This window comes from Entelurus aequoreus, linkage group LG01 (genome assembly GCF_033978785.1).
Source record: "Entelurus aequoreus isolate RoL-2023_Sb linkage group LG01, RoL_Eaeq_v1.1, whole genome shotgun sequence".
In the NCBI taxonomy this organism is placed as follows: domain Eukaryota; kingdom Metazoa; phylum Chordata; class Actinopteri; order Syngnathiformes; family Syngnathidae; genus Entelurus; species Entelurus aequoreus.
In genome coordinates this window covers 73,098,376-73,125,541 of record NC_084731.1, presented here as the reverse complement: position 1 = coordinate 73,125,541, position 27,166 = coordinate 73,098,376, and the positions used below count along the sequence as shown (strand labels likewise).

The window sequence follows — 27,166 nt, the reverse complement described above, 5'->3', positions numbered from 1 at the left end:
ATTTGCCGTTCAAATACTGAGAAGAGACGATGCGGTGATCAGCAGCCAGTTGAGGCACGTCACTCAGTTGTGCCTCAACATTGATTGTGCGCAATGACTCGGCTAACTGCTGGCCTGCTGTGCAGTGAGACCGTATTGCTAAATGAATTATATTATACATTTCCATAGTTTAGTTAGTTGAGGTATGTAATGTACAGTGTATTTTGTCAACAACTGTATGTGTGTAAAGTATTTCTTGTGCTGAGCGATCATAAAACTGCTGCGAAGACGCACTGTGAGAGGCTCGCCTCATAACCCCGCCTCCTGGTGCCAAGCATCTCCGCCGCAGAATGCACCGCCCGACGGGAGCGCCACACCAACCAAAGCCCACACCCAAACCCTCCACGTGCAAGACCGAATCCACCCAAAAAAAGTCACTTAAAAAAGTGCAAAAACAACAATGCTCGCGCTGGAGGAGCCGCGAACGACCGCAGGGACACAAACATTAGGTACACCTGCAGACTGCAGCACGGATTTCATATTTCATTAATTTACAACTCCTCCAACACAAACACCACAGTTCCCGCACTTATAAGTAAATGTAAGACCATAATAACGTTTTTTTTTATTAAATGTGCTTTTTTGTGTGCTACAGTTTGAATGTGTAAAGTTAAAGTTAAGTTAAAGTACCAATGATTGTCACACACACACTAGGTGTGGTGAAATTTGTCCTCTGCATTTGACCCATCCCCTTGATCACCCCCTGAGAAGTGAGGGGAGCAGTGGGCAGCAGTGGCTCCATGCCTGGGAATCATTTTTGGTGATTTAACCCCCAATTCCAACCCTTGATGCTGAGTGCCAAGCAGGGAAGAATGCTGGTATGAGCTTTTAAACATAACCCGTTAACTGCTGCCAATCAAATGGTGAATAAGATACTCTTTAGGGTTCATATGTTTGTAAATCTGACTGTGATGAAGTCCGTGCCTCACCAGTCATGAACCTCACCGCACGTCACTGATATGTACAGTATGTGTATATGTGTGTTTGTACCGTGAATGTATATGTATAGTATGTGTATGTGTGTGTTTGTACAGTGAATGTATATGTACAGTATGTGTATACAGTATGTGTGTTTGTACAGTGAATGCATATGTACAGTATGTGTATATGTGTTTGTACAGTGAGTGTATATGTACAGTATGTGTATATGTATTTTTGTACAGTGAATGTATATGTACAGTATGTATATGTGTATGCTTGTATAATGAATGTGCGTGTGGATGTACGAACTTTGAGTGTGTAAATATGTACTGTATTTGTATATGTATGTGGGAGCGTAGGTACCTATGTATGTGTGTATGTATGTATGTGAGTATAAGTGAATTTGTGTGTACAATACATTTGACTCCCAGTGTGTGTGGGAGCCAAAGTACGGCCCCAGCCTCCCCGAGAGCCCAACCCACAAACAGTAGGTGTGGTGCCCAAGGAACCAGGGACCACCGCCCCCACGCAGCCAAGCCGGACAGTGACAGGAACCCCAGTGCCCGGCCCACCGCGCCGCCCACAAGGGCCAGCAGCAGGCCGTAGACAGACGCACCCGGCAGAGGACAAGGCACGAGAAAAGCAGGGGACAGCCAGACCCCGAGCCAGCGAGAGACCATACCCCACACGGGCAGAAAGGCGGGACGCCCGAGGGGCCCGGAGACCCCCCGCAACCGGACGGGAAGACCGCCCCCGCCCCACCGGCAACCGGGCCCCCACGAGACCACCCCCCACTCCCGGAGAGCACGGCGAGGCCAGCCCCCGGCCACCCCACCCAAGCCGGCCGCCACAGGATCACCCAGCACGGGGCCACGGGAACCACCCACCCCACCCGCAGGGACCCCAACGATGGAGATGGAACAACCAGCAACCGCCCCGCCGAGTCCCCCCCTGAGGTAGGGGGAAAATAAAAAATTCAATAAAAAATGTAATTAATAAAATATATTTAAAAAATAAAAATAATTAAATATATTTAAAAAACACCAAGCACCAAGCTACCACAGTAGACGCAGGGACTAGACCCAGCAGGCCCCAACCAAGACGGGCAACCGGAAGGGATGGACGGTGGGACCCAGGAGCTCCAGACACGCAGTCTGGATGCAGTAGCCTGAGGCGCCGACCCCCACCTGACAGGCAGGCCCAGAACGTACCCCCAGAAATATACATACATATCTATATACATACACATACACATACACATGTACACATACACACACATACACATATATACATATACATACACATATATACACATACACATAAATATACATACATATATACACATACACACACATATACATATACACAGCTTGTCAGCCCCGACAACCACCACGCGCGCGCGCTGCCACCAGTCACAGCATCAGCCACCCCCCTGCACCAGACTCAGCAGCCACGGGCGCTCACACCACAAACAAACGGCAGCAGAAACAGCAGCCGCAATACCCCCAGACAGCCAGCACCACCCAATCAAATCAAAGCGATCAAACAAAAAACTGCGACCGGCAACCACACGCCAACAGGATCACGGAGACCAGTTAGACCAATTACACTCATATTTAGTCACCTTTCACATTTCACACTCATATTTAGTCACCTATCACACCCATATTTTCTCCCATTTCACACTGACATTTAGTCACATTTCACACTCATATTTAGTCATCTTTCACACTCATATTTAGTCACATTTCACACTCATATTTAGTCACATTTCCCACTCATACTTAGCGCCCCCTGGTGGCCAAACCTAACAGTACTGCTGGATTTATCCATTTTTGTAACATCAACAACACTTTGACATTTTTACTCAAAATATATTTGATCTGACAAAATATATAATGTACACATCCAAATGTACATGGATGTGTCCAAAAGTACTTTAAAGTACTGCATGTATATGTACATGGATGTGTCCAAAAGTACTTTAAAGTACTGCATATATATATATATATATATATATATATATATATATATATATATATATATATATATATATATATATATATATATATATATATATATATATATATATATATATATATATATATATATATATATATATATATATATATATATATATATATATATATATATATATATATATATATATATATATATATATATATACAAACCCCGTTTCCGTATGAGTTGGGAAATTGTGTTAGATGTAAATATAAACGGAATACAATGATACATGTTCAGTTGGATATGCTACAAAGACAACATATTTGATGTTCAAACTGATAAACATTTTTTTTTGTGCAAATAATCATTAACTTTAGAATTGCCAGCAACACATGACAAAGAAGTTGGGAAAGGTGGCAATAAATACTGATAAAGTTGAGGAATACTCATCAAACACTTATTTGGAACATCCCACAGGTGAACAGGCAAATTGGGAACAGGTGGGTGCCATGATTGGGTATAAAAGTAGATTCCATGAAATGCTCAGTCATTCACAAACAAGGATGGGGCGAGGGTCACCACTTTGTCAACAAATGAGTGAGCAAATTGTTGAACAGTTTAAGAAAAACCTTTCTCAATCATGTCAGGCTTGTCCCTGAAAGTTTGACTATGTCTTAGTTTTTCCTCTGCGTTTGTCTTTGTTTCCTGTCAGCACTCTTATTTTGGTTATTTCCTGATTGCTTTTTCCCCTCAGCTGTGGCTGATTGGCACCGGGCCACACCTGGTGTCAATCAGCCAGCTGCTATTTAGACCTGCTTTGTCCTCCACTCTGCGTTGGATTATTGTCATTGTAATACTTGTCGTTGTAGCTCCTACCTGTTTTGTCATTTATACCTGAATCCTGTAGCTGTTGGCAGCGTGCTGTTTTTTGTTCCTAGTTCCTGTTTGCTGGATCCTGTTTCCCGTTTTCCAGTTTGGCTCCTAGTTCCTGGTTTGTGTCTTTTCTTTATTTTTACTTTTGGACATTAAACCATGTTTTCTTTTACCAAGCCTGCCTTCTCTGCATCTTGGGGTTGCAGAGAACCACAAGATGCAGAGAAGGCAGGTTGCAGAGAACCCCAAGATGCAGAGAATATAACACTCCCGTCAGGGGGTGCATTCTACGGCGGGTGGTGCATTATCCGGCACAACAGCGGCGCATGGACTTCATTTATAAGTAAAGGTAAGACCATAATAACGTTTTTTTAATTAAATGTGCTTTTTTGTGTGCTACAGTTTGTATGTGTAAAGTTAAAGTTAAGTTAAAGTACCAATGATTGTCACACACACACTAGGTGTAATGAAATTTGTCCTCTGCATTTGACCCATCCCCTTGTTCACCCCCTGGGAGGTGAGGGGAGCAGTGGGCAGCAGCGGCGCCGCGCCCGGGAATCATTTTTGGTGATTTAACCCCCAATTCCAACCCTTGATGCTGAGTGCCAAGCAGGGAAGAATGCTGGTATGAGCTTTTAAACACAACCAGTTAACTGCTACCAATCAAATGGTGAATAAGATACTCTTTAGGGTTCATATGTTTGTAAATCTGACTGTGATGAAGTCAGTGCCTCACCAGCCATGAACCTCACCGCACGTCACTGTGTTCATAGAGATGTTTATGAAGATGTGTATGATGATGTTTATGAAGATGTTTATGAAGATGTTTATGAAGATGTTTATGGAGATGTTTATGGAGATGTTTATGAAGATGCTTATGATTATGTTTATGATGATGTTTATGATAATGTTTATGGAGATGTTTATGAAGATGTTTATGATTATGTTTATGGAGATGTTTATGAAGATGGTTATGAAGATGTTTATGAAGATGAATACTCACGTTGATTTCAGTGATGGCAATATCCACCAGGCTCCCGACAACAATCAAGGCATCAAATGTGTTCCATGCATCAGCAAAATAGTTCTGTCAGCAAAGAGAAAGATGCAAGAGACAATGAAATCATGGAGCAACCAGCAAGTCCAGCATGAAACATAACATGAAGAACATCTCTTGACCATTTTCATTGTCTTCAAATAGAAAATACATGAAGAAAAGAAACATTTGAGAAAAACAGATATACAAATGCAAAGAACCAACAGGGAATATTCTTATTAATTTAACATGTGGAATCTGCATTATGTAATTTAGTTTTTGAAATTATTTTGATGATCCAAGGAGCTATGTTGTCCGGGGGGCTCCTTTGCCCCCTGCTAGTGTCTCCCAAGACAACCAGGTCCTAGGCAAGACAACCAGGTCCTAGGTGAGGGATCAGACAAACAGCAGCTCGAAGACCTTTATAAAGAAGAAAAAAACGAGGACTTAGATTTCCCTTGCCCGGACGCGGGTCACCGGGGCCCCCCTCTGGAGCCAGGCCCCGAGGTGGAACTCGATGGCATCCCATGGCGCCCGGCCAGGCACAGCCCGAAGAGGCAACGTGAGTCCCGCCTCTAATGGGCTCACCAGAGGGGCCATAGAGGTCGGGTGCAGTGTGAGCTGGGCAGCAGTTGAAGTCAGGGCCCTTTGCGGTCCGATCTTCGGCTACATAAGCTAGCTCTTGGGATGTAGAACGTCACCTCGCTGGGGGGAAGGAGCCTGAGCTGGTGCGCGAGGTAGAGAAGTTCCGGCTAGATATAGTCGGACGCACTTCGACGCACAGCAGGAGCTCTGGTACCAGTTCTCTAGATAGGGGCTGGACTCGCTTCCACTCTGGCGTTGCACGCAGAGAGAGGCAACCGGCTGGGGTGGCAGTTCTTGTTGTCCCCCGGCTCAAAGCCTGTACGTTGGAGTTCAACCCAGTGGACGAGACGGTAGCTTCCCTCCGCCTTCGGGTGGGGGGACTGGTCCTGACTGTTGTTTGTGCTTACGCACCAAACAGCAGCTCAGAGTACCCACTCTTTTTGGATTCCCTTGAGGCCATTCCCGTGGTCTATTAGAGCACTTCAACGCTCACATTGGCAATGACAGTGAGACCTGGAGAGGCGTCATTGGGAGGGATGGTCGCCCGTACCTGAACCAGATTGGTGTTTTGTTATTGGACTTTTGTGCTGGTCACAGATTGTCCATAATAAACACCATGTCCAAAAATAAGGGTGTTCATATGTGCACTTGGCACCAGGACACCCTCGGCCGCATTTTTATGATAGACTTTGTAGTTGTGTCATTGAATTTGAGGTCTCATGTTTTGGACACTCGGGTGAAGAAAGGGGCGTAGCTTTCAACCGATCACCACCTGGTGGTGTGTTGGCTCTGATGGTGGAGGAGGATGCCGGACAGACCTGGCAGGCCCAAAAAAAAATTAAGAGGGTCTGCTGGGAACGTCTAGCAGAGTCTCCTGTCAGAGAGATTTTCAATTCCCACCTCTGAAAGAACTTTGAACATGTCATGAGGGAGGCGCTGGACATTGAGTCGAGTGGACCATGTTCCGGACCTCTATTGTCGAGGCGGCCGATTGGAGCTGTGGCTGCAAGGTGGTTGGTGCCAGTCGTGGTGGTAATCCTAGAACCCCGAGGGATGTCTTTAAGCTGAAGAAAGAGTCATATTGGGTCTTTTTGGCTCATGGGACTCCGGAGGCAGGGGACAAGTACCGACAGGCCAAGCGGTGTGCGGCTCCAGCGGTCGAGGAGGCAAAAACTTGAACATGGGAGGAGTTCAGGGAAGCCATGGAAAACGACTTTTGGAAGGCTTCAAAGTGATTCTGGACCACCATCCACCGCCTTTAGGAGGGGGAAGCAGTGCAGTGTCAACATCCTCGACTCAGGATGTTGTAGATTGGTGGAGGAAATACTTCGAAGACCTCCTCAATCCCACCTACACAACTTCCTATGAGGAAGCAGTGCCTGGGGAATCTGTGGTGGACTCTCCTGGACTCTTCCGCATTCACCCTTTCACAAATACACAGTCACACACTGATGGCGGGAGCTGCCATGCAAGGCACGACTCATCAGGAGCAATGGTGAAGTGTCTTGCTCAAGGACATAATGGACGTGACTAGGATGGCGGAAGCCGGAGATTGAACCAGGAACCCTCAGGTTTGATGCTCTATCTTCAGCTCTCATTGGATCGGTTCGCAGCCAAGTGTGAAGCGACTGGGATAAGAATTAGCACTTCCAAGTCCGAGTCCATGGTTCTCGCCCGGAAAAGGGTGGAGTGCCATCTCCTGGTTGGGGAGGAGATCTTGCCCCAATTGGAGGAGTTCAAGTACCTGGGAGTCTTGTTTACGAGTGAGGGAAGAGTGGATGTTGAGATGGACAGGTGGATCGGTGCGGTGTCTTCAGTAATGCGGACGCTGCATCGATCTGTTGTGGTAAAGAAGGAGCGGAGCCGGAAGGCAAAGCTCTCAATTTACCGGTCGATCTACGTTCCCATCCTCACCTATGGTCATGAGCTTTGGGTTATGACCTAAAGGACAAGATCACGGGTACAAGCGACCCAAATGAGTTTCCTCCGCTGGGTGGTGGGTCTCTCCCTTAAAGATAAGGTGAGAAGTTCTGTCATCCAGTGGGAGCTCAAAGTAAAGCTGCTCCTCCACACGGAGAGGAACCAGATGAGGTGGTTCAGGCATCTGGTCAGGATGCCACCCGAACCACAATTCTAAGTTAATCATGAACTTATAATTTAATGGCAGCAACACATTGCAAAAAAGGCATTTTTACCACTGTGCTGCGTGGCCTTTCCCATTAACAACACTCTGTAAAGGTTTGGGAACTGAGGAGACACATGGCCTTTCCTTGGAGGGAAGCAAGGATGGAAGGAAAGAAGGCAGCCAGGAAGGAAGGAAGGAAGGAGAGAAGGAGAGAAGGAAGGAAGGCAGGCAGGCTGGCAGGCAGGCAGGCTGGCAGGCAGGCAGGAAGGAAGGAAGGCAGGAAGGAAGGAAGGAAGGAAGGAAGGAAAGAATGAAGGAAGGAAAGTAGGAAGGAAGGAAGAAAGAAAGGTAGGAAGAAAGGAAGGAAGGAAGATAGAAAATAAAGAAGACAGGATAGAAAGAAAAGAGCAGAAAGGCACGAAGGAAGGAAGGAAGGAAGGAAGGAAGGAAGGAAGGAAGGAAGGAAGGAAGGAAGGAAGGAAGGAAGGAAGGAAGGAAGGAAGGCAGGAAGGCAGGCAGGCAGGCAGGCAGGAAGGAAGGAAGGAAAGAATGAAGGATGGAAAGTAGGAAGGAAGGAAGAAAGGTAGGAAGGAAATAAGGAAAGAAGTAAGGAAGGAAGGTAGGAAGGAAAGAAGGCAGGAAGGAAGGAAGGAAGGAAGGTAGAAAAGAAAGAAGACAGGAAAGAAAGAAGAGAGCAGAAAGGCAGGAAGGTAAGAAGGAAGGCAGGAAGGCAGGAAGGAAGGAAATAAGGAAGGAAGGGAAGAAGGCAGGAAGGAAGAAAGAAAGGAAGGAAGGAAGGAAGGAATGAAGGAAGGGAGGAAGGAAGGAAAGCAGGCAGGAAGGAAGGAAGGAAGGAAGGAAGGAAGTAAAGAAGGCAGGAAGCGGCACAGGACGTGCGTCTACCTGGCTGAGTGCACCACGCTGCCTTCACCACCAGGGCGTCAAATACCTTGCAGGCGTCTTCAACGTAACCCTGAGCACGTCCGCAGGAAGTAGGAAGTAGGGAGTAGAAAGTAAGAAGTAGGATGTAAGGTGTAGGAAGATTAAAATCTAAAGTAGAAAGTAGGAAGAAGGTAATTGTAAGTAGAAAGCAGGACGTAGAACGTATGAAGTAGGAAGCAGGAAGTAGGATGTATAAACTGGTAGGTAGAAAGTAGAAAGTAAGAAGTGGAAGTGGAAAGTAGGCAGTAGAAAGTAAGAAGTAGAAAGTATACAGTAGGAATTAAACAGGAGGAAGTGGAAGTAGAAAGTAGGAAATAGAAAGTAGAAAGTGGCAGTAGAAAAACATGAAGTAGAGGGTAAAAAGTAGGAAGCACGAAATAGAAAATAGAAAGTAGGAAGTTGGAAGTAGAAAGTAAGAAGTAGAAAGTAGAAAGTAGGATGTAGGAAGTAGGAAGTTGGAAGAAGGAAGTAGGAAGTCTAAAGGGAAGAGGCAGCGAGGAACAAAGTAGGAAATAGAAAATAGAAATTAAGAAGTTGGAAGTAGAAAGTAAGAAGTTGGAAGTTGGAAGTTGGAAGTAGGAAGTAGGAAGTAGAAATTAGGAAGTAGGAAGAAGGAAGTAGGAAGTAAGAAGTAGGAAGTCTAAAGGGAAGAGGCGGTGAGGAACAAAGTAGGAAATAGGAAGCAGGACGTTGGAAGTACAAAGTAGGAAGTAAATATCTTCTAAATGTTATTTATAAATATAAATGTATATAAATAAATATATTTTTAAGTATTCACTAAATGTTATTTATAAATATAAATGTATATAAATAAATATATTTTTAAGTATTCACTAAATGTTATTTATAAATATAAATGTATATAAATAAATATATTTTTAAGTATTCACTAAATGTTATTTATAAATATAAATGTATATAAATAAATATATTTTAAAGTATTCAATAAATGTAATTTCTACTCATTCCTGAATGTTTAACAAGAGACTGAACATCTTACATGTACTACTAATAATACTACTTTCTATCTTACATGTACTACTAATAATACTACTTTCTATCTAACCTGTACTACTAATAATAATACTTACTGCACATCCGTGTACCACAACCACACCTGGAACCAATTAACAAACCATGGTTTTGAATACTGAGTACTACAAGTACACACAAATACACCATGGAAGAATATTTGGTCCATTTTCAGTATTTTATCTCAGCTTGTAGTACATTTTACTGCAAGTGTGCATTATATTCAGAAAAATATCTTAAAGTATTACATAGTTTGCCGTGGTAACCAAAAATGAAGTTTGTTTGATTTTTTACTATTTAATTTTTTACATTTACTATAATATTAATATTAAAATCAGTAGTACATTTGGAAGTATTATAATACTGACTACTACAAACCAATGACATACATTACTTGTACTGATCTAGTACAAAGAACATGCTACTGCATTATTAGTACTGGTTAGTACAAAGTATTTGGTATTACATTACAAGTACTGGTGTAGTGCAAAGTACTTGGTAAAGCATTACTAGTACCAGTGTAGTACACAGTACTTGGTAAAACGTTACTAGTAGTAGTGTAGTGCAAATTAATTGGTAAAACGTTACTAGTGTACTGCAAAGTACTTGGTAAAACGTTACTAGTGTAGTGCAAAGGACTTGGTAAAATGTTACTAGTACTAGTGTAGTACACAGTATTTGGTAAAACGTTACTAGTACTAGTGTAGTGCAAAGTACTTGGTAAAACGTTACTAGTGTAGTGCAAAGTTCTTGGTTAACTGTTACTAATACTAGTGTAGTGTAGCATATTTGGTAAAACGTTACTAGTACTAGTGTAGTGCAAAATACTTGGTAAAATATTACTAGTACTAGTGTAGTGCAAAGTACTTGGTAAAATGTTACAAGTGTAGTGCAAAGTACTTGGTAAAATGTTACTAGTGTAGTGCAAAGTACTTGGTAAAATGTTACAAGTGTAGTGCAAAGTACTTGGTAAAATGTTACAAGTGTAGTGCAAAGTACTTGGTAAAATGTTACTAGTGTAGTGAAAGGTACTTGGTAAAATGTTACAAGTGTAGAGCAAAGTACTTTGTAAAATGTTATTGGTGTAGTGCAAAGTACTTGGTCAAATGTTACTAAAGTAGTGCAAAGTACTCGGTAAAACGTTACAAGTACTAATGTAGTGCAAAGTACTTGGTAAAATGTTACTAGTACTAGTGTTGTGCAAAGTACTTGGTAAAACGTTACTAGTACTAGTGTAGTGCAAAGTACTTGGTAAAATGTTACAAGTGTAGTGCAAAGTACTTAGTAAAACGTTACTAGTACTAGTGCAGTGCAAAGTACTTGGTAAAATGTTACAAGTGTAGTGCAAAGTACTTGGTCAAATGTTACTAGTACTAGTGTAGTGCAAAGTACTTGGTAAAATGTTACTAGTTTAGTGCAAGGACTTTGGTAAAATGTTACGAGTACTAGTGTAGTGCAATGTACTTGGTAAAACGTTACAAGTGTAGTGCAAAGGACTTGGTAAAATGTTACTAGTGTAGTGCAATGTACTTGGTAAAACGTTACAAGTGTAGTGCAAAGGACTTGGTAAAATGTTACTAGTGTAGTGCAAAGTACTTGGTCAAATGTTAGGAGTACTAGTTTGTTGTAGGAGCAAGTAGTACACAAAGTACTAGTGTAATTGTAGGAGAAAGTAGTAGACGTAGTACTAGTGTAGTTGTAGGAGCAAGTAGTACATGTAGTACTAGTGTAGTTGAAGGAGCAAGTAGTAGACATAGTACTAGTGTAGTTGTAGGAGCAAGTAGTACACGTAGTACTAGTGTAGTTGTAGGAGCAAGTAGTACGCGTAGTACTAGTGTAGTCGTAGGAACAAGTAGTACACAAAGTACTAGTGTAGTTGTAGGAGCAAATAGTAGACCTAGTACAAGTGTAAATGTAGGAGCAAGTAGTACGCGTAGTACTAGTGTAGTTGTAGGAGCAAGTAGTAGACATAGTACTACTGTTTTTGTAGGAGCAAGTAGTAGATTTAGTACAAGTGTAGATGTAGGAGCAGGTAGCATGCGTAGTACTAGTGTAGTCATAGGAACAAGTAGTAGATGTAGTTCTAGTGTAGTTGTAGTACAAGTAGTACATGTAGTACTAGTGTAAGTGTAGGAGCAAGCAGTAGACATAGTACTGGTGTAGTTGTAGGAACAAGTAGTACATGCAGTACTAGTGTAGTTGTAGTACATGTAGTACTAGTGTAGTTGTAGTACAAGTAGTATATGTAGTACTAGTGTAGTTATAGTACAAGTAGTACATGTAGTACTAGTATAGTTGTAGTAAAAGTAGTACATGTAGTACTAGTGTAGTTGTAGTACAAGTAGTACATGTAGTACTAGTGTAGTTGTAGTACAAGTAGTACATGTAGTACAAGTGTAGTTGTAGTACATGTAGTACTACTGTAGTTTTAGTACAAGTAGTACATGTAATACTAGTGTAGTTGTAGGAGCAAGTAGTACAGGTAGTACTAGTGTAGTTGTAGGAGCAAGTAGTACATGTAGTACTAGTGTAGTTGTAGTAAAAGGAGTACACGTATTACTAGTGTAGTTGTAGTACAAGTAGTACATGTAGTACTAGTGTAGTTGTAGTACAAGTAGTACATGTAGTACTAGTGTAGTGGTAGTAAATGTAGTACTAGTGTAGTTGTAGCACAAGTAGTACATGTAATACTAGTGTAATTGTAGTACATGTAGTACTAGTGTAGTTGTAGTACAAGTAGTACATGTAGTACTAGTGTAGTTGTAGGAGCAAGTAGTAAATGTAGTACTAGTGTAGTTGTAGTACAAGTAGTACATTTAGTACTAGTGTAGTTGTAGTACTAGTGTAGTTGTAGTACAAGTAGTATATGTAGTACTAGTGTAGTTGTAGTACAAGTAGTACATGTAGTACAAGTGTAGTTGTAGTACATGTAGTACAAGTGTAGTTGTAGTACATGTAGTACTAGTGTAGTTGTAGTACAAGTAGTACATGTAGTACTAGTGTAGTTGTAGTACAAGTAGTATATGTAGGACTAGTGTAGTTGTAGGAGCAAGTAGTACATGTAGTACTAGTGTAGTTGTAGTACAAGTAATACACGTAGTACTAGTGTAGTTATAGTACAAGTAGTACATGTAGTACTAGTATAGTTGTAGTACAAGTAGTACATGTAGTACTAGTGTAGTTGTAGTACATTTAGTACTAGTGTAGTTGTAGGAGCAAGTAGTACATGTAGCACTAGTGTAGTTGTAGTAAAAGTAGTACACGTAGTACTAGTGTAGTTATAGTACAAGTAGTACATGTAGTACTAGTATAGTTGTGGTACAAGTAGTACATGTAGTACTAGTGTAGTTGTAGTACAAGTAGTACATGTAGTACTAGTGTAGTTGTAGTACAAGTAGTATATGTAGTACTAGTGTAGTTGTAGTACAAGTATTACTTGTAGTACAAGTGTAGTTGTAGTACATGTAGTACTAGTGTATTTGTAGTACAAGTAGTACATGTAGTACTAGTGTAGTTGTAGTACAAGTAGTATATGTAGGACTAATGTAGTTGTAGGAGCAAGTAGTACATGTAGTACTAGTGTAGTTGTAGTACAAGTAGTACACATAGTACTAGTGCAGTTGTAGTACAAGTAGTACATGTAGTACTAGTGTAGTCGTAGTACAAGTAGTACATGTAGTACTAGTGTAGTTGTAGTATATGTAGTACTAGTGTAGTTGTAGTACAAGTAGTACATGTAATACTAGTGTAGTTGTAGTACTAGTGTAGTTTTAGTACAAGTAGTATATGTAGTACTAGTGTAGTTGTAGTAGAAGTAGTACTTGTAGTACAAGTGTAGTTGTAGTACATGTAGTACTAGTGTAGTTGTAGTACATGTAGTACTAGTGTAGTTGTAGTACAAGTAGTACATGTAGTACTAGTGTAGTTGTAGTATATGTAGTACTAGTGTAGTTGTAGTACAAGTAGTACATGTAGTACTAGTGTAGTTGTAGTACAAGTAGTACATGTAGTACTAGTGTAGTTGTAGGAGCAAGTAGTAAATGTAGTACTAGTGTAATTGTAGTACATTTAGTACTAGTGTTGTTGTAGTACAAGTAGTACATGTAGTACTAGTGTAGTTGTAGTACAAGTAGTATATGTAGTACTAGTGTTGTAGTACAAGTAGTACATGTAGTACTAGTGTAGTTGTAGTACAAGTAGTACACGTAGTACTAGTGTAGTTATAGTACAAGTAGTACATGTAGTATTACTAGTATATTTGTAGTACAAGCAGTACATGTAGTACTAGTGTAGTTGTAGTACAAGTAGTACATTTAGTACTAGTGTAGTTGTAGGAGCAAGTAGTACATGTAGTACTAGTGTAGTTGTAGTACAAGTAGTACACGTAGTACTAGTGTAGTTATAGTACAAGTAGTACATGTAGTACTAGTATAGTTGAAGTACAAGTAGTATATTTAGTACTATTGTAGTTGTAGGGGCAAGTAGTACATGTGATACTAGTGTATTTGTAGTACAAGTAGTACACGTAGTACTAGTGTAGTTATAGTACAAGTAGTACATGTAGTACTAGTATAGTTGTAGTACAAGTAGTACAAGTAGTACATGTAATACTAGTGTAGTTGTAGTACAAGTAGTACATTTAGTACTAGTGTAGTTGTAGTACAAGTAGTACATGTAGTACTAGTGTAGTTGTAGTACAAGTAGTATATGTAGGACTAGTGTAGTTGTAGGAGCAAGTAGTACATGTAGTACTAGTGTAGTTGTAGTACAAGTAGTACACATAATACTAGTGTAGTTATAGTACAAGTAGTACATGTAGTACTAGTATAGTTGTAGTACAAGTATTATATGTAGTACTAGTGTAGTTGTAGTACAAGTAGTACATGTAGTACTAGTGTAGTTGTAGTCCATGTAGTACTAGTGTAGTTTTAGTAGAAGTAGTACATGTAGTACTAGTGTAGTTTTAGTACAAGTAGTATATATAGTACTAGTGTAGTTGTAGTCCATGTAGTACTAGTGTAGTTTTAGTACAAGTAGTACACATAGTACTTGTGTAGTTGTAGTACAAGTAGTACATGTAGTACTAATGTAGTTGTAGTACAAGTAGTACATATAGTACTAGTGTTGTTGTAGTCCATGTAGTACTAGTGTAGTTGTAGTACGAGTAGTACATGTAGTATTAGTGTAGTTGTAGTACAAGTAGTACTTGTGTAGTTGTAGTACAAGTAGTACATGTAGTACTAGTGTAGTTGTAGTACATGTAGTACTTGTGTAGTTGTAGTACAAGTAGTACATATTGTACTTGTGTAGTTGTAGTACAAGTAGTACATGTAGTACTAGTGTAGTTGTAGTACAAGTAGTACATGTAGTACTAGTGTAGTTGTATTACATGTAGTACTAGTGTAGTTGTAGCACATGTAGTACTAGTGTAGTTGTTGTACAAGTAGTACATGTAGTACTTGTGTAGTTGTGGTACAAGTAGTACATGTAGTACTAGTGTAGTTGTAGTACATATAGTACTAGTGTAGTTGTAGTCCATGTAGTACTAGTGTAGTTGTAGTACAAGTAGTACATGTAGTATTTGTGTAGTTGTAGTACAAGTAGTACTTGTAGTACTAGTGTAGTTGTAGTACAAGTAGTACATTTAGTACTAGTGTAGTTGTAGTACATGTAGTACTAGTGTAGTTGTAGCACATGTAGTACTAGTGTAGTTGTAGTACAAGTGCTATATGTAGTACTAGTGTAGTTGTAGTACAAGTAGTACATGTAGTACTTGTGTAGTTGTAGTACAAGTAGAACATGTAGTACTTGTGTAGTTGTAGTACAAGTAGTACTAGTGTAGTTGTAGCACATGTAGTACTTGTGTAGTTGTAGTACAAGTAGTACATGTAGTACTAGTGTAGTTGTAGTACAAGTAGTACATGTAATAATAGTGTAGTTGTAGTACATGTAGTACTAGTGTAGTTGTAGCACACCTAGTACTAGTGTAGTTGTAGTACAAGTAGTACATGTAGTACTAGTATAGTTGTAGTACAAGTAGTACATGTAGTTCTAGTGTAGTTGTAGTACAAGTAGTACATGTAGTACTAGTGTAGTTGTAGTACAAGTAGTACATGTAGTACTTGTGTAGTTGAGGCTCACCCTGGGCTTGAAGGCGATGAGTTTGAGGAACATCTCCACAGTGAAGAGTCCAGTGAAGATCATGTTCAGGATGTCCATGTTTTGATGGAACAGCTGGGACTGGCCGTGGTGCTGAAAAGGGGCGGAGCTCAAGTGTTGGTGAACTGCTTGTACGTTAGCATACATGCTAGCATACACGCTAGCACACACGTTAGCATACACAATAGTATACACGCTAGCATACAGGCTAGCACAAACATTAGTATAAAAAGCTAGCACACACATTAGCATACACATTAGCATACATGCTAGCATACATGTTAGCATACATGCTAGCACACATGTTAGCATAATGCTAGCACACATGTTAGCATACACGTTAGCATGTAGGCTAGTACTCACGCAAGCACATACGTTAGTATAAACGCTAGCACACATGTTAGCACACATTTTAGCATACACGCTCCAATGAAAGATTCTATCCAATTAAGTATTTCAAGTAGCTGAATGGTTATTATGACTGTGGATATGACTGTGGCTGTAGGCAACCCCCTGATGTGCTTGTATTCAACTCCACAAGGTGGCAGTAGCTGCATGAAGGCATGTGTCACATCTATTCATGGCTGTGGCTGTAGGCAACCACCTGATGTGTTTGAATTCAACTCCACAAGGTGGCAGTAGCTGCATGAAGGCATCTGTCACTTTTTTCATGGTTGTGGCTGTAAGCAACCCCCTGATGTGTTTGTATTCAACTCCAAAAGGTGGCAGTAGCTGTACGAAGTCATGTGTCACAAATTTGTCATGGCTGTGGCTGTAGGAAACCACCTGATGTGCTTGTATTTAACTCCACAAAGTGGCAGTAGCTGCATGAAGGGATGTGTCACATCTATTCATGGTTGTGGCTGTAGACAACCACCCTGATGTGTTTGTATTCAACTCTACAAGGTGGAAGTAGCTGCATGAAAGCATGTGTCACATTTATTCATGGCTGTGGCTGTAAGCAACCCCCTGATGTGTTTGTATTCAACTCCACAAGGTGGAAGTAGCTACATGTGTCACATCTATTTAGGCCTGTGGCTGTAGGCAACCCCCTGATGTGTTTGCATTCAACTCCACAAGGTGGAAGTAGCTACATGTGTCACATCTATTTAGGCCTGTGGCTGTAGGCAACCCCCTGATGTGTTTGTATTCAACTCCACAAGGTGGAAGTAGCTACATGTGTCACATCTATTTAGGCCTGTGGCTGTAGGCAACCCCCTGATGTGTTTGTATTCAACTCCACAAGGTGGCAGTAGCTGCATGAAGGCATGTGTCACATCTATTCATGGCTGTGGCTGTAGGCAACCCCCGATGTGTTTGTGTTCAACTCTACAAGGTGGCAGTAGCTGCATGAAGGCATGCTGACTATTACAGGCCAGGTGGTTGCAAGGTGACAGGTCAGGGGCGGGGCCTACCTGTATAGCCAGACAGAGTGTGTTGAGGACGATGAGGACAAACATGAGGTACTCGAAGGCGCTGGAGTTGACAACCTTCCAGAACTTGTACTGGTACTTCTTCTTGGGGATGTAGCGCCGCACTGGCCGGGCCTTCAGGGCGTACTCCACACACTGTCTCTGTGACAAAATATATATATATATTTGTATGAATATATATGTACTTGTGTGTACTACATGTATATTTATGTACTCCACACACTGTCTCTGTAACACTATATATATATATATATATATATATATATATATATATATATATATATATATATATATATATATATATATATATATATATATATATATATATATATATATATATATACAGTATATACAAACCCCGTTTCCATATGAGTTGGGAAATTGTGTTAGATGTAAATATAAACAGAATACAATGAATTGCAAATACATTTCAACCCATATTCAGTTGAATATACTACAAAGACAACATATTTGATGTTCAAACTGATAAACATTTTTTTGTGTGCAAATAATCATTAATTTTAGAATTTAATGCCAGCAACACGTGACAAAGAAGTTGGGAAAGGGGTGGCAATAAATACTGATAAAGTTGAGGAATGCTCATCAAACACTTATTTGGAACATCCCACAGGTGAACAGGCAAATTGGGAACAGGTGGGTGCCATGATTGGGTATAAAAGTAGATTCCATGAAATGCTCAGTCATTCACAAACAGGGATGGGGCGAGGGTCACCACTTTGTCAACAAATGCGTGAGCAAATTGTTGAACAGTTTAAGAAAAACCTTTCTCAACCAGCTATTGCAAGGAATTTAGGGATTTCACCATCTACGGTCCGTAATATCATCAAAGGGTTCAGAGAATGTGGAGAAATCACTGCACGTAAGCAGCTAAGCCTGTGACCTTCGATCCCTCAGGCTGTACTGCATCAACAAGCGACATCAGTGTGTAAAGGATATCACCACATGGGCTCAGGAACACTTCAGAAACCCACTGTCAGTAACTACAGTTGGTCGCTACATCTGTAAGTGCAAGTTAAAACTCTCCTATGCAAGGCGAAAACCGTTTGTCAACAACACCCAGAAACGCCGTCGGCTTCGCTGGGCCTGAGCTCATCTAAGATGGACTGATACAAAGTGGAAAAGTGTTCTGTGGTCTGACGAGTCCACATTTCAAATTGTTTTTGGAAACTGTGGACGCCGTGTCCTCCGGACCAAAGAGGAAAAGAACCATCCGGATTGTTATAGGTGCAAAGTTGAAAAGTCAGCATCTGTGATGGTATGGGGGTGTATTAGTACCCAAGAGATGGGTAACTTACACATCTGTGAAGGCGCCATTAATGCTGAAAGGTACATACAGGTTTTGGAGCAACATATGTTGCCATCCAAGCAACGTTACCATGGACGCCCCTGCTTATTTCAGCAAGACAATGCCAAGCCACATGTTACATCAACGTGGCTTCATAGTAAAAGAGTGCGGGTACTAGACTGGCCTGCCTGTAGTCCAGACCTGTCTCCCATTGAAAATGTGTGGCGCATTATGAAGCCTAAAATACCACAACGGAAACCCCCGGACTGTTGAACAACTTAAGCTGTACATCAAGCAAGAATGGGAAAGAATTCCACCTGAGAAGCTTAAAAAATGTGTCTCCTCAGTTCCCAAACATTTACTGAGTGTTGTTAAAAGGAAAGGCCATGTAACACAGTGGTGAACATGCCCTTTCCCAGCCAAATTTTAAGTTAATTATTATTTGCAAAAAAATAAAAAGTTTATGAGTTTGAACATCAAATAGCTTGTCTTTGTAGTGCATTCAATTGAATATGGGATGAAAACGATTTGCAAATCATTGTATTCCGTTTATATTTACATCTAACACAATTTCCCAACTCATATGGAAATGGGGTTTGTATATGAGTACTTGTGTGTACTATATGCATATTTATGTATTCTACACACTGTCTCTGTCACAGAATACATATATATATATATATATATATATATATATATATATATATATATATATATATATATATATATATATATATATATATATATATATATATATATATATATTCCATGATGAGTACAAGATGAATCCATAAGTCCAAGATGAGTCCAAGATGACTCCATGATTAGTCGAGATGACTCCATTATAAGTCCAAGATGACTCCACATTTTTGTGCATTGTCCCTTCAAATAAAGACTAAACTAAACTAAACTAAACTAAACTAAACTAGTCAATGATGAGTCCAAGATGACTCCATGATAAGTCCAAGATGACTCCATGATAAGTCCATGATAAGTCCAAGATGACTCCATGATAAGTCCAATATGAGTCCAGGATGACTACATCATACTTGCCAACCGTCCCGTTTTTACCGGGAGACTCCCGGTATTCAGCGCCTCTCCCGATAACCTCCTGGCAGAAATTTTCTCCCGACAAACTCCCGGTATTCAGCCGGAGCTGGAGGCCACGCCCCCTCCAGCTCAATGCGGACCTGAGTGGGGACAGCCTGTTCTCATGTCCGCTTTCCCACAATATAAACAGCTTGCCTGCCCAATGACGTCATAACATCTACGGCTTTTAGAGAGTAGAGTGCACAACTGCGCACACAACAAGGAGACGAAGCAGAAAAACGAGGAAGTTACAGACATGGCGACGCCGTCGACGAGCAAGATGAAGAAATACGCTTGCAAGTTCCAAAACGAATGGAAACAAGAATTTCAGTTCATCCAGGACAGTTCAAAGGGGAAGGGGTGTGAGGGGAAGGGGTATGTATGTTGCCTCTACATTTTGTAGAACAAACTTGTCCATTGAACACGGTGGCCGAAATGATACACTCATTCATGAACGGAGAAGTTAAACAGGACAATGCTGCCATCTACTGGATAGCCTCCGGAACACTGAAATTCAAGTATTTATTTTATTTATATGTATAATTAAAAAAAATAAAAAAAAAAAATATATATATATATATATATATATATATATATATATATATATATATAGCTAGAATTTACTGAAAGTCAAGTATTTCATACATATGTATATATATATATATATATATATATATATATATATATATATATATATATATATATATATATATATATATATATATATATATATATACATACAGGTATATATATATATATATATGAAATACTTGAGTTGGTGAATTCTAGCTGTAAATATACTCTCCTCTTAACCACACCCTTAACCACGCCCCCCGCCACAACCACGCCCCCTTACCACCAACCATGCCCCCCCACCTCCCGATATCGGAGGTCTCAAGGTTGGCAAGTATGCTACATTATAAGTCAATGATGAGTACAAGATGATGCAATGATATGTCCAAGATGACTCCATGATAAGTCCAAGATGACTCCATGATAAGTCCAAGATGACTCCATGATAAGTCCAAGATGACTTTATGATAAGTCCAAGATGAGTCCATGATAAATCCATGATGAGTCCGAGATGAGTCCAAGATGAGTTCATGACAAGTCCAAGATAACTCCATGATGAGTCAATGATGAGTCAATGATGAGTCCAAGATGACACAATGATAAATCCAAGATGAGTCCAAGATGACTCCATGATAAGTCCAACATGACTCAATAATAAGTCCAAGATGAGTCTATGATAAGTCCATAATGAATCCATGATAAGTCCATGATTTGTCCATGATAAATCCAAAATGACTCCAAGATGAGTCCAAAATTAGTCCATGATAAGTCCAAGATGAGCCCAAGATGAGGCCAAGATTAGTCCATGATAAGTCCAAGATGTGTCCAAGATGACTCCATGATAAGTCCAAGATGACTTTATGATAAGTCCAAGATGAATCCATGATAAGTCCATGCTGAGTCCAAGATGACTCCCTGATAAGACCAAGATGACTCCATAAGTCCAAGATGAGTCAAAGATGACTCCATGATAAGTCCAAGATGACTCCATGATAAGTTCATGAGTCCAAGATGACTCAATAATAAATCCAAGTTGAGTCCATGATAAGTCCAAGATAAATTCAAGATGACTATATGATAAGTCCAAGATGAGTCCAAGATGACTCCATGTAAGTCCAAGATGACTCAAAGATGACACCGTGATAAGTCCAAGATGAGTCCAAGATGACACCATGATAAGTCCAAAATGAGTCCAAGATGACTCCATGATAAGTCCAAGATGACTCCATGATGAGTAAATGATGAGTCCAAGATGACACAATGATAAGACCAAGATGAGTCCAAGATGACTCCATGGTAAGTCCAAGATGGCTCCATGATAAGTCCAAGATGAGTCCATGATAAGTCCATGATAAGTCCACGATGACTCCATCATAAGTCCACGATGACTCCATCATAAGTCCAAGATGAGTCCATGATAAGTCCATGATGAGTCCATGATAAGTCCAAGAGGACTCCAAGATGAGTCCAAAATTAGTCCACGATAAGTCCAAGATGACGCCAAGATTAGTCCATGATAAGTCCAAGATGAATCCATGATAAGTCCAAGATGACTCCATGTTTTTCTGTCTTGCCTCTTGGTGAGGGTGGTCGCATTTTTCCCTGCTCCTCCTCCTTCCTGCTTGCTTTCTTGTGTCCTTGTCTTTGTCTGAACTTTTTTGAAGCCTCTTTTCTTGAGCTGTCCTCAAATCTAAACATCAAAATGAATTTGATCAACTGGACTCTCGACGCAATTGACACAGTCTTTTCGACAAGGAAAAGAGGTTCGGGGGAGCCTGGCTGCCCTGATGGAAACATTGCTGCGGGGTACGTGAGAGATTCCTGGAATACTTGGAGAATCATGTGCCTCTCAGTCCTTTCCATCGAGGACGTGGAAGACATCTACCTATTTGGAGCTGTGATCGCAGGGCATTTGCTGATTGGGCTGGGCATTGCTCTGGTGTATCGTCAAATTCGGAAGACGATGGCAGCCACTCAAGGGGCCAACAGGCTGTTCAATGGAAGGATTGGGTCGTGCTGTGGGATCACAGACTGGAGCGATTGCTGATTTGAATCGCAAAATGGATTCCATCTTGATGAAGTTTGCAGAGAAAGAAAAAATTGGAATTGTCGAAGCCAGCACACAAGAGCAGGAATGTCATTGTTTTGACTGCTCGAAGAAAAAACAACATCTTAATCTACGATTTGACTCCCTCGAATGGCCTTGAGGAACAGGCTGTTTGAAAACACTCCCCTGAGGACTCCTCAAAGATGGACACTTTTGACCTTCCCTTTTTTTCAAAAGCACCTGGGTCGGACTCTTGAACTCTTGAACTCTTGGGGCCAGCCTCGGCCCATAAAGACAATTCCAACATCTCACCCAAGTTAATTGGGCATACATGCACGCACACGCTCCTCCCCAAATCAACGCCTTCACCACTGCTTAATTCCTCCGGGGTTGTGGGGGCTGAGTAGCGCTCAACAGCGGCTGCCGGCCTCCAGGGTCCTGTTGGATGACTCTGTTGCGAGTTGTTGTGATTACATGTACCATGTTTATGTGTGCCATGCTATGTGAGGTTTTTTCCTCGGACTCAGTCTGGACCACTCCTGAGGGTCCAGCCTCAGACTGATATTTTTTTTACTCTTCCCCCTTTCCCGATGTCACCTTTTTCCCACCTTTTTAAGGAACGCTCTAAGTGGCTGATCCGTTGGCGGTCCCGTCTTGTCTCCCTGTAACGTATGTCTGCTCTTAGCGGGATTGTGCCGAAAATGTAATTTCAGTTCTTATGTGTCTTGTACATGTTAAGAATGGAAAAATAAAGCTGCTCTCTGCTCTCTCTCTGCTCTCTGATAAGTCGAGATGACTCCATGATAAGTCCAAGATGAGTCCAAGATGACTCCACGTTTTTGTGCATTGTCCCTTCAAATAAACACTAAACTAAACTAAACTAGTCCATGATGAGTCCAAGATGACTCAATGATAAGTCCAAGATGACTCCATGATAAGTCCAAGATGAGTCCAAGATGACTCCATGATAAGTCCAAGATCAGTCCAAGATGACTCCATGATAAGTCCAAGATGACTTTATGATAAATCCAAGATAAGTCCAAGATTACTCCATGGTAAGACCAAGATCACTCCATGATAAGTCCAAGATGAGTCCAAGATGACTCCATGATAAGTCCAAGATGACTTTATGATAACTCCAAGATGAGTCCATGATAAGTCCATGATTAGTCCAAGATGACTCCCTGGTAAGACCAAGATGACTCCATGATAAGTCCAAGATGAGTCCAAGATGACTCCATGATAAGTCCAAGATGACACCATGATAAGTCCAAGATGAGTCCAAGATGACTCCATAATAACTTTAAGATGACTTTATGATAAGTCCAAGATAAGACAACAATAAGTCCATGATGAGTCCAAGGTGAGTCCATGACAAGTCCAAGATAACTCCATGATAAATCTAAGATGACTCAATGATAAGTCCATGATGAGTCCATTATAAATCCAAGATGAGTCCAAGATGAGTCCAAAATTAGTCCATATGTCCAAGATGAGTCCAAAATGAGGCCAAAATTAGTCCATGATAAGTCCGAGATGAATCCATGATAAGTCCAAGATGACTCTATGATAAGTCGATATGACTCCATAATAATTCCAAGATGAGTCCAAGATGACTCCACGTTTTTGTGCATAGTACCTTCAAATAAAGACTAAACTAAACTAATCCATGATAAGTCCAAGATGAGTCCAAGATGACACCATGATAAGTCCAAGATGAGTCTAAGATGACTCCATGATAAATCCAAGATTACTTTATGATAAGTCCAAGATGAGTCCATGATAGATCTATGAGTCCAAGATGAGTCCATGACAAGTCCAAGTTAACTCCATGATAAGTCCAAGATGACTCCATGATGAGTCAATAAAGAGTCAATGATGAGTCCAAGATGACTCCATGGTAAATCTAAGATGACTCCATGATAAGTCCAAGATAAGTCCAAGATGACTCCATGGTAAGTCCAAGATGTCTTTATGATAAGTCCAAGATGAGTCCATGATAAGTCCATGATGAGTCCAAGATGACTCCATGATAAGAACAAGATGACTCCATGATAAGTCCAAGATGAGTCCAAGATGACTCCATGATAAGTCCAAGATGACTCCATGATAAGTCCATGAGTCCAAGATGACTACCATGCCATACCATACCAACTTTATTTATAAAGCCCTTTAAAAACAACCACAGTTGAAAAACAAAGGGCTGTATACCACAAAGAAATAAAGGCAAAGGACAGACTAAAAAATAAAATTTAAAACAGAAGTAAAATACACATTAAGAAAGCAAATACAAAATTACCCTAAGAACAATTTGTTAGATAAAAAGCAGTTAAAAGTTGAAAACAGTTAAAAAAGTTAAAAGTTAAAAACAGTTTAAAGTCTCATGCTGAGTTAAAAGCCAGTGAATAAAAATGGGGTTTAAGAAGGGTCTTAAAAATAGCCAAAGAAGGGGCCTGTCTCACATGGAGTGGGAGATCGTTCCAGAGTTTGGTGCCCGCAACAGAGAAGGCTCTGTCCCCCCTGAGCTTGCGCTTGGATTTGGGTACCTCCAGGATCAGCTGATCAGCTGACCTGAGGGACCGGGTGGGGGCATAGAGGTGGAGCAGCTCAGAGAGGTAAGGTGGGGCAAGACCATGTAAGGATTTAAAAACAAGTAAGATACTTTTAAAATGGACTCTAAAAGACACAGGCAGCCAGTGGAGGGAGGCTAAAACAGGAGTAATGTGCTCTCTTTTTCTTGTGTTTGTTAAAAGTCGGGCAGCTGCATTTTGGACCAGCTGCAGACGTGAGAGGGAGGATTGACTAATTCCAAAATATAAAGCGTTACAGTAATCCAGCCGAGATGTGATGAAGGCATGGCTTACTGTCTCAAACTGTTGCCTAGAAAGAAGGTTTTTAACCTTGGCCAGCTGACGTAAATAAAAAATCTGGCTTTCACCACTGTGCCAATCTGACGGTCCAATTTAAAATCACTGTCAATACGAAAACCCAGGTTGGTAATCATGGGCTTAACGTACAAAGCCAAGGGGCCAAAGTCAACAGGGGGAAGCTCACAGGTACCACTAGGTCCAAACACTATTACTTCTGTCTTCTTTTCATTGAAGTTTAAGAAGTTTAGGGCCATCCAGGCCTTGATGTCATCAAGACAAGCAAGCAATGGCTGTATTGAAGAGGCATGATTTCTCTTTAACGGAAAATAAATTTGTGTGTCATCAGCATAAGAATGAAAACAAATATCATGCTTTCTTAGGATTGAGCCCAGGGGAAGTAAATAAATAGAAAAGAGCAGTGGTCCTAAAACAGAGCCCTGTGGGACCCCACATGTTGAGGGAGCAACAGAGGATTCAGAACCAGCAACATTTACAGAGAAGGTCCTGTTAGTCAAATATGACTTCAGCCAACTCAGGGCAGTACCACAGATGCCCACTTGATGCTGTAGGCGGCTAATTAAAATATTATGGTCCACCGTATCAAATGCTGCTGTTAGATCGAGTAAAACTAAAATCACATGATCACCTAAGTCTGTTGCTCGAAAGATGTCATTAAAAACCCTTACTAATGCTGACTCGGTACTATGGAGGGGTTTAAACCCAGACTGAAAGACTTCTAAAATATCACAGTCCTCTAGAAAAGTGTTTAACTGGGTAAAAACAATCTTCTCCAAGATTTTTGAGAGAAAAGGCAGCTTAGAAATGGGTCTAAAATGGGCTAAAACTGAACTATCCAGACCAGGTTTCTTTAAAAGTGGTTGAACCACGGCGTGTTTAAAACTGGTAGGAACCACACCAGAAAACAGACTGCTATTTAAAATGTTAAGAACAGGCTGCCCTATGCAAGAAAACACTTCTTTAAAAAATGTAGGAGGGACAGCATCATGGGGGGAACCTGAGGGCTTCATATGATTAGTTAATTCCTGTAGCTGCCGCAGAGTCACTTGCTCAAACTGATTAAAAACAGCAGAGTAGTTAAACGGGACAGAAGGGTCAGAGGTCGGAACAGAGATGAGAGCCCTCGTCTAAATGATAAATCCAAGTTGAGCCCATGATAAGTCCAAGATGAGCCCATGATAAGTCCAAGATAAGTCCAAGATGACTCCATGTAAGTCCAAGATGACACCATGATAAGTCCAAGATGAGTCCAAGATGACACCATGATAAGTCCAAGATGAGTCCAAGATGACTCCATGATAAATCCAAGATGACTTTATGATAAGTCCAAGATGAGTCCATGATAAATCTATGATGAGTCCAAGATGAGTCCATGACAAGTCCAAGATAACTCCATGATAAGTCCAAGATGACTCCATGATGAGTCAATGATGAGTCAATGATGAGTCCAAGATGACACAATGATAAGTCCAAGATGAGTCCAAGATGACTCCATGGTAAGTCCAAGATGACTCCATGGTAAGTCCAAGATGAGTCCATGATGAGTCCAAGATGACTCCATCATAAGTCCAAGATGAGTCCATAAGTCCATAATGACTCCATGATAAGTCCATGATGAGTCCATGATAAGTCCAAGATGACTCCAAGATGAGTCCAAAATTAGTCCACGATAAGTCCAAGATGAGTCCAAGATGAGGCCAAGATTAGTCCATGATAAGTCCTAGATGAATCCATGATAAGTCCAAGATGACTCCATGATAACTCGAGATGACTCCATGATAAGTCCAAGATGAGTCCTTTTTTTTCCCCAAGATGAGTCCAAGATGACTCCACGTTTTTATGCATTGTCCCTTCAAACAAAGACTAAACTTAACCAAGCTAGTCCATGATGAGTCCAAGATGACTCAATGATAAGTCCAAGATGACTCAATGATAAGTCCAAGATGACTCCAAGATGACTCCATGATAAGTCCATGATGAGTGTAAGATCAGTCCATGATGAGTCCAAGATGAGTCCATGATGAGTGTAAGATGAGTCCATGTTGAGTGTAAGATGAGTCCATGATGTCCTTCCTGATGCCAAGTTCCCCATACTTAGGGTGAGTACCAGCTGGCTCCTGTGGATAACTTATCTGATGTAATGATGGACTAAC

The 27,166-nt window shown here is 40.7% G+C and overlaps 1 protein-coding gene across 2 annotated transcripts in view; it reads right to left on the bottom strand.

Moving 5' to 3' along the window:
• Positions 1-27,166, bottom strand: part of LOC133656886 (voltage-dependent L-type calcium channel subunit alpha-1D-like) — a 205,076-nt gene that overhangs the window by 45,585 nt on the left and 132,325 nt on the right. For both annotated transcript variants that reach the window (XM_062057746.1, XM_062057752.1), the window contains exons 27-29: positions 17,093-17,251; positions 15,660-15,770; positions 4,802-4,885 (exon numbers count right to left, since the gene is read on the bottom strand). In XM_062057746.1, coding sequence (XP_061913730.1) covers positions 4,802-4,885; positions 15,660-15,770; positions 17,093-17,251 — 354 coding nt within the window. The remainder of the gene's footprint in view (positions 1-4,801; positions 4,886-15,659; positions 15,771-17,092; positions 17,252-27,166) is intronic.